The sequence below is a fragment of the Phalacrocorax aristotelis genome, chromosome 3 (genome assembly GCF_949628215.1).
Source record: "Phalacrocorax aristotelis chromosome 3, bGulAri2.1, whole genome shotgun sequence".
Taxonomy (NCBI): Eukaryota; Metazoa; Chordata; class Aves; order Suliformes; family Phalacrocoracidae; genus Phalacrocorax; species Phalacrocorax aristotelis.
In genome coordinates, this window is record NC_134278.1 from 3,883,583 (window position 1) to 3,899,612 (window position 16,030).

The following is a 16,030-nucleotide window of genomic DNA, read 5'->3' on the forward strand; positions in this document are numbered from 1 at the left end:
ACCCCAAGGGAACTGGTGCAAGCACAGATGATGCGCAGAGGGTTGTGGTCACGTGGCTGCTCATCTCCACGGATCACTGAGGGACCCAGGACTGGCCATTCTCAGTATTGCTCTGTTGTTTAGTCTGGGTCAGCTTGTTTAAGAGGTGTTTTTTCCCAGCTGGGATGGCACAAGGTTTCTGAACAACACAGGGGAAATATCACCTGTGTTTGGCCCCGCTCTGCTTCTGGATGATGCTGAGAATCCGCCCCTCACCCTGCTGAAACGATGTGCATGCTGGGACTGAGGAATTGCCTTTTCCCACAGAAAGGGTTGTCCACCCTGCCTTCAGGCCCAGCCTGGAGTGTGATGCGGGTTAATTGCCAATTACTGGGAAGTGGCACAGGCAGTAACTGTGCTCCTGGGAATCTGGAATAATGTGGTAGAAAGAGCTGGGGATGTCCCATCTTAAAAAAAAGGTGCGAGAAAGAGGGAAGCTGGTTTTTGGACTGTATATCCTGCACGTAGATGGAGGTAGAGCAGTCATGTAGGGATGCAGGGAGAGATGTTGCTATGTCAAGTGCTTCAAGAACAAGGCAAGGAGCTGTAAATGTTTTGCTGCTATTCGGAATAGTTCTTAACCTTGACCCTCCTCATTCAAATACCATCCTTGTGAGCCGTTAAATTTCTTTCTCAGTATTTTCACAGGTTGGTATTTTGTTTTCCTTTGAATTTCCAAATCAATGGTATTCTTGGTCCATCCATCAACCCCTCCTACCAAATAACTTGTAAACTTTCTGGTGAATTCTAGATGAATTTGGTAAAGGAGAAGACGTTTTAAAGATGCAAAGAGGTGGCTGAGCAGAGGAGCGAGGAGACTAAGTCCACTAGGGGAAAAGCTGAGCAGTAAGCACCACCAGGGTGTTAAACACCAAAACATCAAGAGGAAATCAGATTTCATAAGCTTTGGCGTCATGGAACGTTGTGATGGTTTTTGTGTTGTGTGCTGTCTCAGGGTGTCAGCGATAATTTCTCCACAGGTTTCTTCCAGGTGAGTCAACATTACAGAGAAACGCAAAGGACAATTGCGTCTGGAGTCCTACTGAAATCATGGTGGCACGTTTCAGCCCATCTATTTTTCATAGGTAAAAAGAAATCAATTTGGTAACTCCAGAACTAACTTTGCAAGTATGTATTAGCAAATTATTCTTACCTCCAACTCCAGAAAAGTTCCCAAGCCCTGAAGAACAAGAAGGCATTTCCAAAGAAAATCAAAACCTTTTCCAAAGATTTGAAGCGGCTCATTTGTAATGACTTTCTTTTGATAAATTTGCTAATACAATTCATTGCAGCAACCTATAGTTTGCTTCTGAGATTTAAAATATCAGGACAGATATGTAGTTTTTTCCACCCCTCTACTTTGCTGGAAAAAGGATTTGAGTTCCACTTTCACCCTTAATATTTGTTGTAAATTATTTTCCAGAACTGCTAGTGAACCCAAAATTCCCCTTCCAGTCTTACCTGGCTACCCAGTAAGGCGCCTTCACTGAAAAACCCAAGAGTGGAGGCATCTTGGGTGGACACCATCTCCCCAGACTTCAGTTAAAAAATTCTGTGTTTAGATTCAACTAATTTCCTTGGCTTCCTGAGCCAAGGAAGGGAAAGGAAAGGAAAGCCCATCTCAGATACCTGCTTTAGGTTGGGATGATTAAGAGACAAGCTGCGGCGTCCCTGTCCTTGTCACCCCGCTCGGTGTCAGAGTCAGTTTCTGCTCACTCCCATGACAAAAGCTGGGTGAAATTTCCTGGATTTGTAGCTGCTTGTCAGAAAACACAGTTTCACTTTAACCCTTGGTGGATTGACAAACTGAGTCTGGACAGTAGCTTCTGCTCAGGGCAAAATATGGAAGATGAATAATTGGTTTTGAGGTTTTTTTTCAGCCCACTTTTTTGGGCATTAAAATGGAAACAAAAGGTGAAGTGTTCTTGCTTGTTAGATTCTTCTGCTTTTTTTTTTCATGCTCCTGGACCAAACTGACCCATTTTGGGGGATGTTAAAATGAAAGCAAGTAAAATTTTGTTGCTTGTTAGATTCTTCTGCTTTGTTGGTTTTTCAGCCTAGTGAATGAACCATAAAATCAAACGTTTGCAACACTTCCAATGACCACTATTCCAGAGAGGTCCATAGCTGGAAGATTGTCCCCATCCCCCAGAGAGCCATCAGCAGGAGGCTGTTATCTCAGCCAATGATGCTACTTAAAACTGCAGGACCAAGACTCAAGACTCAACCTTCTCTTACATAAAGTTGTCGTCCCTCATCTCAAAAGAGTTGACAAACAGCCCATTGTTCAACCAGCCTCAGGCGGGATCCCTGTTGTCCTGTTTGATGAAGCTTTGGCTGATTTGCCTTTATGCTTGTCTCGATGTGACAGAGGTGCTATCCAAAATCCAGCAGGATCAGCAGGTGGCACACATCAGCTTCCTGGCCTTCAGGTGGGTTGGTGGGTCTGAAACCCTGCTGATGAGGGTGGAAATGAGAATGATGGAGCTTCACAGTATTCCATGGCTGGAAAAAAAGCTGTGCCCAAAGACACTTGCAGACAGCAAAACACCCCAGTGTAGTGAGATCTGAGCTGATCCCTGCTCACAACAGCTCCAGGTGGGCACTGGGTGCTCAGCCCAGGCAACACTTTTTGCAATACAGCGAGTAGCTAATTGCACAAAGTAGAAGGAAGGCAGATCTTACAAGATCGTACATACAAGCGATAAAGAGATATCAGGATGTGCTGTCAGCTGTCTCCTGTACCTCTCTTCCCCCCATGCCGTAAATGGCATCAGCAATCTCATACTCGCTGCCGAAAGGCAGTCAGATCTGAAGAGGAACATGACCACTCTCTTTAGATGAGATTTTAAGCAGAAACAGGACCTCAAATGGAAAATGAGTAAGATTACAGCATTGTAACCTACATGATTGCAAAAGGGGAAACTGTTCAGACTAGAATCTGACTGGAGATAAACTCTCCCAAAGGTTAAGCACATGCAATAAATATCTCCACCCCTGCTATTGGCTCAGACTACTCTTGGCGGTGAATGGGCCAATCTAGAAAACTCAAGTACCTATATTTCTCCTCCCATTTGCAGACCAGTTTTACACCCTGTGGCTCCAGGGGATGACTTTCAACTCACACCAGCCTGAATGAGAGTGATTCGGGGCATCATTTGTAGTGGGACTGTACTTTTTATAGCCTGCCGAGCCTTTGAGGGTAACAGTTCTTCTAAGGTAGAGACCGTGCTAACATTAGTGCTAAATGAACGGTATGGTTATACTGCCAGTCCTTAATTGCTATAAGTGTAACAAACCAGTTTGATTTGTCATTCAGCTGTTGTCGACAGGAAACCACTAACAGCAGTCAACTGACAACGTCAGGAAGAATTAGGGTTTCTCTTTCTACGTGCTCTAAGGATTAAAACTTATCAAGATACGCTTATGTTCTTAAGTGGGCACCCTGCAAGGAATTTTTTAACTCTGGTGGACAACTAGGATCGAGCAGGATATGATTTAATCTGAACATAGGACTCGCCAGGTAAGTGCAAGTTATTTTCCAGCAGCTTTGCTTCATTCCTGCTGCTAATTTATTGCCAGGAGCTCCACTGGATGCATCCCCTCAGAGCATTTCAAGATTTGGCCCATCTCTGGTTATTGTCTATGGACTAGCAGTAATTAAGCCGTTAAAGATTTGGAGTGGGATGTTCAAGGGAATGGGCCGTTGCAGATTTGGGCAGGGTGCATCTCTTTCTTTCCTTCTGGTGGTGTCTCAGTGCTGAAATCGGGGCACACTCGGAGGTGGGACTGCTGCTCTAAGTCAGCCATTGACCCGGCAGGTTGTGCGCACAGGTTAACCTCTTTCTCGTAAAAAAAAACATAAAAGTAGATGAAAGCCCTTTAAATAGCAAGGGGTGAATTAGTTTCTTCCAGCTGAATTCCTTGAAGATGAGAGAGAATTGAAGGGAAGGTGGAAGTTTGGCTGCTCATGCTCCAACTCAGCAACCGTTGCTCATTCAAAGCTGTGGATGCTGTGTATGGTGTGGAGAAGGATTGAGAGTTTAATTCCCCTTCTGCCGAGGGGACTTGGGGCTGAGGATCTTTGCTTCCTTTTGCCCCGCAGGTGGGTTGGATGGTCTCCTCGGAGGTAAGATTTTGTTTACACCAGTTCCTCCATTCAAGCTGGTAAAACCAGCCGCAGGTTAATGCTGGTTGTGGACAAAGCTTCTGTCAAGTTGGAGATCTCCAAGGGAGTTATGGAAAGGATGGACTTACTGCTTCTTCCCCATGTCGATTCCCATCCCCACACATGCAGAATTTACACTAAGTCCATATATTTCATTCCTGATTAAAATTTAGGGCAGACTCAAAATTCAACAGCGCTTTAACTTGGGGCCTGGATGTCTCGTAAGGCACCTTGTTTGCTGTGCCACCTCTGGGAGGGAAGAGCAGTCGTAGTGTTGTGGGGTATTTGCATCTCAGACCTCCTCAGGTGTTCACTCGGGGCTTTGTGGCCAGCGATGACCGGCAAGCCAATGCTTTTCAAGGCGCTTCAGTTACCCTATTTGTGAAATGGGGGCATTTCTTGCCTTTCGTGCAGGGCTGCTGTCATATTTAATTGATTATAGATCTTTAAAAGTACAAAATCAGGACAAGGTGTGTACACGGTCAGCAGCGAGGGTTCCTGCTGCATGCAGAGCACACACACGTGGTCCCTGCTTTGGTACATGCTGGAGAAGAGAAGGCAGGTGGAAATAAAGAATTAAAAAGGACAGCTGCAGGGAAGCAAAGGCACCCTCATTAATATGCTCCATTAGTCATTCTGTCAAGGTTTAAGTAATTTTTATCAGATTTGAGGGCGGCAGAGCTTATGATTTCTTGCCCACATTTAGTTTTTTCTCCAAGACCTCCTGCAGCATTATCATTATACTGATGCACAAAAATCTGTGGAAAAAAACTTCTGGCCCATTCTTGTTTTGTTCTGCCAAAATAGGGCTATTGCTGCGCCCTGAGGGTCATGAAGTCAAAGGCTGGATTTTCTGATGGAGGAGGAAAGACCCAAGATATATTTAAGTGAAAAATTTGCAAAGGTGCTATTGATTTTTCTTTATCTGTTTTTCTAATGAATTTCCATGTTCTGCTTAATCAGCGTGAGGTGTTCCGGCATGCTTTTATACCCTGGGCTCTCAGCTAGATGCTGTGCCCCCCGCTCCCTGTTAAATAAGCCCAGGGTATCCCAGGCTGAGCATCCCATTTCTGTGCAATTTGGGCTGCGCATCCATTTCAGACAAGGATATCAGCTCTTTTATTTTTGCTTTGTGGCTTTCCTCTCGACTGACCTTTCAGTCTTCAATTCTCAGTGGCAACTTTATGGGCACCTCAGAATCCAAAAAGGTCTTAAGGATGTATTTAGGTGCAGACAAGGCTTTTTGTAATCTCCGTCAGGTGTGGAAACAGGTCACCATGGATTTCACGGGGGGTCACAGCACTGTGTTGAGCAGAGTAGGAACACTTGGGCACACTATTACTTCTCATTATTTGTCTTCCTTCCTTTCCCTCATTCTTTCTATTCTCTCTATGTTAAAAAGGGAGTTTCCTCGCTGCTCTTCCACGGTTGAAGAGACTCTGGAGGCAACCAAGCGTTGACTCCATGTGGGTGAGCTCCCCTCTAGCCAATCGCTTCCTGCAGGCCCATGGGGTTCAATCATGGGCAAGAATTTAGCAGGATACCTGGGGCTAATCCTGCTGGAGCCCTTAGCGTCCTCAAAGTTTCCATTTACAGCTTAATTTTATGTGGTGCAAGTCAGCTTTCTCATTAGGTCAGCACCACATTGCAAGATTAGAAGTAGCTGGGGGCATTAAAAAGGACGCAATTGCCCCTTGGCAGAGGTCTTGGCAACAGATTACAGCCTTAGGGTCCTGCTGCTTGTTGTGGGAGAAGTGGCTGCACCACTGGACATCACCATGAAACTCAAAAGAAAGTACCTTGCTGTACGAAACAGGATATACAGGGTCATGGTTACTGCTTAAAAATAAATGCTAAGGCACAACATATGCAACATGACTGTAAACCAGACCTCCAGTACTTCATGCTGGACAAGCCACGTGCTTCTCACAGGTCAGCCTGTTTTCATTATCAGAGTTAAATCCATGTGAATTCATTTCACTGGCCAGCCAAAAATATCCCCCCAAAAAGCAAAACTCAAAACACAGCAGCTCCTTGTGTTGAAATAAAAAATAGGTTTCTAATTATAATTTTTTTCCAAGAAAATGTTGCAACTGAGTGGGAGAACAATGTTTCTGCGGTCTTACAGAGCAATTTTGCCTTTGTTAATGTTGGTCAGTTTTAATTCGGAAAACATTGTGGACTTGCCTGTTCAAACTTCCAAACCCAATTATAAATGCCTGAAGGAAAGGGACACAGATGAGCAAAGGTGTGGAAAGTGTGATCAATGAGGAATTTTTGCAAGAAGGAATGTTGCTTCTCTAGCTGGAGCCACTGCGAAGAAGGAAGGAATAAAGCTTCTTGTCCACCATGGGCAGGACAAGTAGTTGCAGGTCTTTCAGTGAAGGAAATTAGTGCTGATCTTTAGGAATTCATTTTAAGGCTATGGGAATTGGAAGGCTGGGATAGACTGGTGGGGAGCAGTGGGAGTTTCCATCACTGTAAGCTTTGAAGCGCAAGTTAGGTAGCCTCTCAGATGCAATGTAGGTCCACCAGATTAATGACCTAGGGGCCAGTCATACATTTCTGCCATCCTGCAAAATATGTGTGACTTCTGAAGTGAAAAGTGTTTTTCAAAATCTCTCTCCTTTATTTCCCCCCTCCTTATTTATTTATGTATTTATGATATTATTCTCCAAATTTCACCAAATCACAAAGATCATTTCTGCTCCTCTGGAAACTGTGAAATGTGTTGCTTTTCAGAAAACAGCGTGCAGAACCCCTTGGGTCCTGTGCGTCAGGCATGCAGGAGACAGAGCAGAAATAGAAAACACATGGCTTACAAATGAACTCTTTGCTACCTAATGAGGGGAGAAGAGTGAAAAATTATTCAGCTGTCTGGGACATCCATTCTGACTTACTGATGTTTGAATATGCAACACTTTTGGTGGATGAAGGTTGGCTGAAAAATCCTTTGTGCCACCGGCTTAAGGGTCCTTACGGCCAAGAGGCAAAAGAGGCGATCGTCCCTGTGCCCAGGTCCCCGGGGTCCCAATTTACTACATTATGGTGTATCCTTGTTCACAGAAGGTCACAGCCTCCCCATTTCTCAGATCTCTGTGCTTTCCAGGGTTATGGTGGCTAGTGTTGAAGGACCATCAGGACATATGAGGTGTCCTCATAAGAAGGTACCTCACTTCTCCATGAAACCCTGAGGTGAGAAAGAAAAACATCGACAAAATGCTGCAAGCATAAGAGCTGCAGGACTTCTTTCAGCCCAGCCGGTTGCCTGCCCAACACCCAAGCCATTATGGCATCCATGTTTATATGAATAGCAGCTAATGGTGAATGGCTTGGAGCCATAAAAATTTGGGGCAGAACATCTCAAAATATGTATATGAGAGGATGATGCTTAAAAGTGGGCTTTGAATAGAGCTTAAACTTGATCTACTGAAAAATCAAAACATCACCCGCAATACTTGATAGAAGGAGGAAGAACTAAGGTCATACTAAGCAAATGGACGAATAATATAAAAGCTTTAACTTGACTTTTAGCTGAAGAGTTTTTCCCCGCTGTCTCTTACGTATTTGGCCTCCACCATTTTAGAACCACAGGAAGACCGCAGCTGCTTGAGACATTAATATAGCAAACTTGCATGGGGAATCATTCTTTTTCCAGTGAAAGATGCCAATATGCATTTGTGACAGAACCTTTTCAAGGGTGGTGATTTCCACTGGAATGCTCTTTTTTTTTTTTTTTCCCTGGAAATTTTGGTGGAAAAGTGGGAAAAAACATTCTGTGTAAAAGTCACGGGGTGGGCTGCCGATGAATAACAACTGTGCACAGAAGGGAAGCATGAACGTGGAACTCTGTACAAAGAGATGGGAAGAAAGCCTGGTTGCATAAATGCAGTACTGCACGGACATCAACCTGTCCTGTTGACGCTAGTGAGAGTATGAACGCTGGCAAGGCAAGAAACCCGAGGAAATAAGATTCCTTCTGGCTCTGATGCAATAGAATTAGACCAGGTCAAAGACAAGGTAACCTGAGAGTGGATCAGCCCCATCACTTCTGTGCCATAAATAATGACTTCTGCAAAAGACCTGGCTGCAAGGTCTGGCCTTGTTTTGCCACGTTTCTATCTCCTTTGAGCGTCATAGGGAAGTTTGAATATTCTTATAACTTTGAAAGGCAAGGTCACCTTCTAATTTTGAATGAGGGATTAAAAAACAGTGGGGTGGGGTTTTTTTTCTTTACTAGCATGAAAAGGGAAATTATGTTGAGGCAGTGTCTCGGCTGCTGCAAGTAGCCAGGAATAGGCATGGTGTGAGCACTGTAGAGGAAGCCTGGCAGGGAGGACTGGTGTGCGTAGAAGAGAAGAATCAACACCATCATTTCCAGCATGGGCAGGCTCTTGGGAGCAAGGACCACACACTCCTCCAGCAAGGTTTTGTGAGAGCTTATCCTGCCTCGGGGCAGATGCCTGTGCTAGATGCTTCTCCAGTGGCTATTTTCTGCAAGCTGTTGCAGTGATTCTGGATGGTAGAAATTCACACTTCCATGAAGTGACCAGGAAGGTGTCTGCTTTAAAATGTTTGCAATTCTCCTCATTAGTTCTTTTATTCATATGTGAGAAGAGGAAAAAGAAAACAAAATCGCTTTATCCCTCAAAAAAGGCTTTTCCTAACTGGGGCCAGATAAAACCTTTTTGTGGTCCCAACTAGCAGAATATTACCCAGTTACCATCAGCCAAAGCCACTGCTGCATTTTCATCCCATTACCTCGAGACATCCCTGCGATGCCCACGGGATTCAGCAATAAATAATGATAGTGAAACAAGAGGGAGCCCATCACCACCCTGCACTTGGGGTGGTCTGGTACCAGGGGCTACGCAAGGCACCTGTGTCTGTCATCCCAAACAGAGTGACGTGTTTAGAGTGCAAATCAGGGGAAAAGGGACAGCCTGTCTCTTGGAAAGCGGAGACCCAAGAGGCAGGCAGCGCAACCTGAGCAATCAGGCTAGACTCTTCTAAACACAGTCCAGGAGTTAGCACGGCATGGATACTACAAGGGGCTTGGATGCAGCCACCTAATTTTGAAGAGTGGGAGAACAAGCGCCAATACTGCCTGTTTCACTAGTCGAGATGCTGCCTCGGAGAGCTCAGAAAGTCTAAGTGCTCAAAATGGAGGCTGGTGGGCTGGTTATAATGCATCGGCATCTTCCAGGAGCAACAGTATATTGCATTAAATAAGCTTTTAATCTGCTAGAGGAATGGAAACAGGGAGCTTCAGATGGTAAATTGGGCTACTCATTCTTAACAGGGAAGAGGAAAACATGGCCAGACAGTGAAAAAAACATCTGGAAGGAGCGAGCTGCCCAGCTTTCACAGTAGCACTATAGGGAAGCCAGTATGGGGGCCAGCAGGAAGAGGAGAGGTGCCTTCATCTCTCCTGGTGGTTTCAGATCAAAGCTGGAGTCACATCTGCAGCAGACACCTTAACAGGAACACTTTTGGTTCAGTGTGAACTGGATAAAATGCAGTGGGAGTGGGTGCTGCTGCAGAAGGAGGCTAGGCAGTGGGCCACCGATGCAGGTGTCCGGCTGTAGGGTCATCCTGGTGGGCTGTGGGTCATGTGGAGGCAGGCTGCCACATTTTCTGGTCCCTCTCCACATCCTGTGGAGTGGTGGATCCTAGAGCTATTTCTTATGGGCAAGCCTAAGAGCCCACGGGCATTTATGACATGGGCTGGACCTCTGGTCTTCATGTATGCCTTATAGGAAACTGTAAAAGGCAGCAGAGACAAGCCAGCCTTGGGTTTGCACATTTGTGTAGAGGCCTGCAAAAATGCTGGAGAACATCTGGGGTCTGATGTATGAAAACAGGGTGGAAACTACTGCCAGACAGAGCCTACTCTGCTGGGTGAGATTACAGACTATGCTTTCAGGTCGGGGAAGGGGGGACAGATGGAGCCTGTCTGGAGTGACACAGGATCTGCATATGAGAGACTTTCTTTCTTTTTAATACTCTTTTTCACATGGTTTCTCAGTCATCTCCCTCCAGTTGCTTTCCAAGGATGTCCCTGGGCTGTAGCTTCATGATTTTTGAGTAAGTAAATTGCAAAGGCCACCCTCTGTCTGGGCTTCTTGACTCCGGGTCTCATCTCATTGCCACGAGGTGCCCACCCTGGAGGAAACAGAGGAGGTGCAAGGATGAAGGGATGTGCCCCAGGTGACATGCAGGGGCACAGGTATCCTAGATACCAAAAAACCTCCCTGGGATGCAATAGATAGACTACACCATACTTAATCCTTTTTAGTTTTACTTCTTGCTTCTCAGCTTCTTGAACCGTGGCTGTTGCTGGAAGGGTCTTTGCAGCAGCCCGGCTGCAGCTGCTGGGTTTCCCCACAGTCAGCATCGGGAGTGTGTCTCAAATCAGAAGCAGGTTTCTGTCTGGAGCTGCCACACTATCACCCTGTTTCCCAAGATGACTTGGCAGCCACTAGCTTATTTCTAAGCCTTTGCTGCACCTCGTGGTAGCTCCTCCTTCCTAACACAGCGGTGGATGACAAGCAGCTTTCTAAAAAAGCAACTTCCCTTTTCATAGGAATAGGAAGTGAAGCTCGCTTAGCAAAGAGAGGTCAGGTACATCAAATACACTCTCTTCAAAGGACAAACCCCTGCCATAAAGCTCAAAGCATTCCATCTAACCCTGAAGCTGTTCTCTCCTTCCCCAGCCCCAACACAAGCACCTCCATCTCTCTCCCCTGCCCTTAGCTGGAGTACAATTGAGCAGGCAAAATGCAAGCCGGCAAGGGAGAAGTTTGGCAAATCTGCAAGGGCTCTCTCACTTCTGTATGTCCTTGGTATGCAAACGGCAGGCCTGACTGCGGCACACCTGGCTGAGGGGAGATGGGGTGGGTGTCTGTCCTGGATATCTTCAGAGCACCCTGTGCTGACCCTCTAGAGTAAGGGGCATGGTGTGACGCCCACGCACTTTGGCCCAGACAGCCTTGCAACCCTCCACGGGGTTTTCTTCCTTTGTCAGAAGCACGGAGCTGTTGCAGAGCAAAGGCTGATTTCCATGTCATGCATCCAGTGGGGGCTTACTGGGGACGGCACTTCAGAGCGCCGTGAGCAGAGCTGGGCCACCGGGCACGTGCATCCTGGAGCAGCTGCTCCCATCTCACACAGCATGGTGTCCTCAGCCAGCCTCATCTTGTCCTTGGGTCTTATGGCTGGTAAAGGTCCTTCTCTTTGACCTCAGCTTAGATCTGCTCTGCAAAGCCTTTCCTCCTGTAAACAACATGACCAGCGTGTGGGCGACCCTTAGGTTGTACACCACACTCGGTGGATGTTGGTTTGTGTTTGTCCTTCTCAGTGAGGGCAGCTGAAGTGCAAACTACACGAGGTCATTCCAGCCTCAAAGCAGCTGAGACCAGGAGTCCGTTCCCCCCCTGCTGCCCCGTATAACACAAAAATGATGTCATGCAATTATCCGCAGAGGTTTACACAGCGGATTTCTGCAGGCCTCATCTCTGCAACAGCTTAAACAAATACATTGAAAACACCCCAGAGAAGCCGGCTCTTTTTGCACCCTACAGAAAGCCTCAGGAGTCTGTAGAAACAAATCCTGCTCCTTATACAATATTTATCTCCTAAGACAGAGGTGTTTCAGTCTCCCTATCGAACATGCTGAGGCAGAATGAGAAAGTCACTTTCTCAGAGTCACCCACGAGTCCCTGTCCAGGTCTTCATTCGTTAGACCACACTGCTACGGTTGAGTAGGTTCATAGAGGGTTGGGGCTCACTGGAACAAGAGGCATTTCATCTGAAAAAGGTCTTTTTTTTTTTAATCACAGAAAGGAAAGATCATTGCAAAGCCAGTTTGTTCAGCTGTTTCCTAAAATTTGGTGGTTTGCATAGGGGAAACACAACCCATTCACAGTCATTGTAGCTGTTTTTAATGACTGTTGTTAATAGCCTGTGAGTTTTGCTGGGTTTTGTGTCTGGATTCTCTTTGGGTTTCTCGCCTTCCCCACTGTTATTCTCATTGGCCAGGTTGTCTGGGAAGTGCAGCTCCCACCCCCTCCCAGATGATAATTTTTATATTCAAAATAGAGCAAGGAATCCTTGGGGGGAAGGAAAGAGTCAGTTCTGACACAAAGACCTGATTAAAAAAAGAAAGTCCATTAAAAGCATTTGCAAAATCAGGCTGCTCCTGCAATCTGAGGGTGTAACATTCAAAGCAGTCAGTCCCATGGATGGTGTGGACGCAGTGGGAGCCAGAGGTCTCTAAAGAGAAATTCTGCAAGGGCCCCCAGCCCCATGGAGCATCTGTCATGGGTCGGACCGGTTGTTCGTCCATCCTCGGATCGTGCCTCCAGGAGCATCTGCGTAGGAAGCAGGCAAGTAGGGAATATCGCACCCCCATCCACATTCCCCTGAGGGTGGGAAGAAGCCCATCAGGTTTTTATGTATCCTGTTCCTCTTTCCTATTTCTCCTTCACGTGATGATGCCCCTGCGCTTTTTTTCTTCCCCAAAATCTGTGGGGTGGACAGATGATGGGGGCACTACCCAGTGACTGCTAAGATTCAGCCTGAGGGGATGGTCTGCAGAGTTGTTTTTCCCTTGGTTTACTGCAAAAGGAGAGGATGACAAGTAAATGCCAGGGCTTGGGGGCAGAGAGAGGGTATATGTGTGGGGAAAGCTGGAGCTGGACACAGCTGTGATGAGTAGAAGTGCTCTGCATCCATCCAGCATTTCTCACATGGCTTTCCAGGTGGTTGGAGGTGTTCAGGTGGGGAACTGGAGTTGTACATCTTTCCCTACAGCCCTTTGCCTCACCTGAGGGTGGTGGGAGGGAGCATCATTCCCTCTGAGACCCGACCCAGGGAGCATCGAATGCCTGCCACCAGCTTCATTGCTCCTCTTGGGACATGGCTAGCAAGTCCCAATAAATGCTGTCCCCTTATTAGGAAAAGGCAGCTGTATAGACTGTGCCCACTTCCACAGGACTTAGACCTCAGTTAGGGGTGGCCTCTGGAGAGGATTTCTCCCTGCCGTGCTCCAACTTGTCCATAGCCCGTCCACAAGTCTGCCCAGATGCTTTGGGCACCAGATAGATTTGGGTTGAAGTTCCAGCCACCACAGAAATTGCTGTTGATCAATGCAGTTTCATAAGACCTCTCACACCTGAAGAGCCCCAGAGATGCTGCACGTACCTGAAGAGAAGCACCTGCTTCTGGCCCCAACCTCCCCCTTCCCTGCTCCAGTGCATCCCACCTCCCTGTGCTGCAGGACCTCAGGTCCCCCAGAGCCATCCCCAGCAGACATCCCACCTGGCTGAGGCCATGCCTGGGGTGAGCTCACGAGGAAAGCATGCTTAAGGGAGGTGGGATAAGCAGTCTGCCCTCCTGCTCTTCCCCCCGCCGGGACCCTGAGCCTTGGCTCTGCTTCCTGGCCCAGAGTCTCTGGCAGCTCAGCTGAGCATCTGCCAGGTTCCAGCAGGGCGCAATGCTCAATGTAAGCAGCCATTTTTCCTCCAGACAGATGTTTTGATTAGTGAATGACCACTCTGGCAGCAGACGGCTGTTTTCTACTTCAGGAGAGAGCAAGAAGCTTTTGTTATCTTTTTTTTTTTCCCATTTTTCCTTTCCTGTCAAGAAACTTTTTACATCTGCTTAAACTCAGGGTCCTGGAAATCTGTGCACTCCCACCCCCCAGCCTTGCACACAGCCTCCTCCCATGGGGGTGTCCCAGCTCTTCAGAAAGGCCTGAAACAGCCAGATTTTCTGTTTGGTTCATTTGTTTAGGCCACGTTCACCTGCAAAGCATGGCTTAAGAAAGATGGTAGATTCAGGGCAGACTTAAGTTGCAATGGAAATGTCAAGCTGGCTAGGATCTGACTGTAGCAAGAGATCCCCAGATAAACCAGTGGGCTCCAATCTCATTTTTGCAATGCCTAGCCCTCCCTGGGGGGTAAGTCGCAGGAGCACAGCACTCCTGGGTTTGTCCTCTGGCTGCCCTGGGCTGGCAGGGAACAGACATTGCTGAGACCAGTTTGGCCACACTGGCTCTGCTCGAGACTGGGACCTGCAGCAGCGCAGCACCCACATTAGCACCTCACCAGCATTAGCTGAAGAGTCTTGCTGCTCCTGGGGGTTGCGCTTCATGCTCCCTCAAAGACATTTTACACAGGCCAGAGTGTTTGAAAGAGGCCTCAATGCAGCACAAATACAACTTGGTATATTTATCCAACAAGGACCAGGACTGGATGGGATCTGAACATTGCCAGTAGGATATTCCCAGTTGTCCAGCAAGGATGCAACATGCAAGCCAGACATCTGCTTCACTCCTCAGCAAAGACCATGATGCTTCTTGCTCTGAGCTCTCCAGCTCTTCATGGGGACTTTCTGTGTTGCTGGCACAGCCTGGTCCTACTGAGCAGCAGCAGCTTTTGGCTATGAAAGTCCCCCTGATGTTAGCTGGAGACCCAGCACTGTGTGTATCATCACAGGAGGTCTCACTGCTCTCCCACTTGCAGGGAGACGTCTTCAGCAAGACTTTGGCCACTGTGTTATAGAGGAGGGTGGCCATAGCCTCTGCCTTCTGCCTCCGAGAAAGACCTTCTGCATGGTCAGTGCTGTTTATAGCACAGCACGTTTGTTTATAGCTGTCTTCTAACCACCTCCCAGCAACAAACCCACTAATCATTGAAAAAAAAAAAAAGATAAAAAGAACTTTACCAAAACCCAGCAAAAGTGGAAAACAGTTACAATAAAAAAACGCTTTGATAGATAATCTTCATTCCTATTTAAGTAGCTGATATCACCAAGATCTTTGGTAATTCTCTGGTTTTGTGTCTTGCAAAGCAATCTAAGAGTGCCATGTTGGGAAGTGTACTGAAGAGCTATTTTATTGAGGAAAAGAGAATTTAATGCATCTGGAAGGGGGAGGACTTGCAAAGAGAAATTAAGCATTTAAAACCCTTCATAATTGTCTATATCTGCATTTTCAAAGTATTATTTTTAGGGCTTTTAATACCATTTCCTTTTAAAATGCAATTTCTTAAAAAAGACATTCTGAAGTTTTAAAATGAAGTAAAATATCTAATGTTGGTGAACTATGAAAACACTTCGTTGGACCCACCCTAGAATCTGAACGGAAAGGGGGCTCATTTTGTGATTTCACTGGACTTGGGGGTTTTTTTGGAGCCTCCCTCACAGTGAAACATTATTGGCTTGCTTGGGTCATAACCTACTTTTCCATGGCACAGTTTCACGGGGGTGAGGCAAATGATGAGCCGAAACTTCTGCTTTTCTTCTAGATTCTGTCTTGTTTTTTCCCCATGCCCGCCCATGCAATCCCAAGGCTGTTTGTCTGTGTCTTCCCCATCCCTGTCGCAGAAGACATTGCTGCATTCGTGTCTGAAACAACTTTTGAGCTCTCTTGCTCTGGTAGCGGAAACCAGCCAACCGCAGTAGATGGTGCGCCCATGATGCAGGGCTGCTTACCGTAAAGATGAGATGGGCAAATGCTTGCAGCCGACCCTCTGATCTGCTGCAACACAAGGAGCAAGTGCATCCGGTAGGTCCAATTCGACACTGTCTTGTTTGCTTTAGACCATCCTGGGCACTCAAAACGTGTCGAGAGTAGGGGTAAGGCAGGTCTCCAAACCCTGTGGTCAATGAGACTTGTATCTACCTCTACGGGACCCTGGTCCCCCTGGAGTTCCAAGTTCAGCCTGATGGGTTGCTCCTGGTATGTTCTCCAACTCTCTTTGAAGATGGGCAAGCGATAGGACATTTAGTCACATCATCTCCTCTCCACCACAAAGATGT

The 16,030-nt window shown here is 46.8% G+C and overlaps 1 protein-coding gene across 1 annotated transcript in view; it reads left to right on the forward strand.

Moving 5' to 3' along the window:
• Nucleotides 1-12,403: 12,403 nt before the first annotated feature.
• The window catches only part of BLK (BLK proto-oncogene, Src family tyrosine kinase), a 35,212-nt gene continuing 31,585 nt past the window's right edge, over nucleotides 12,404-16,030 (forward strand). The window contains exon 1 of the mRNA XM_075089817.1: nucleotides 12,404-12,594. Within this exon, the coding sequence (XP_074945918.1) occupies nucleotides 12,515-12,594 (80 nt within the window). The 5' untranslated portion in view covers nucleotides 12,404-12,514. The remainder of the gene's footprint in view (nucleotides 12,595-16,030) is intronic.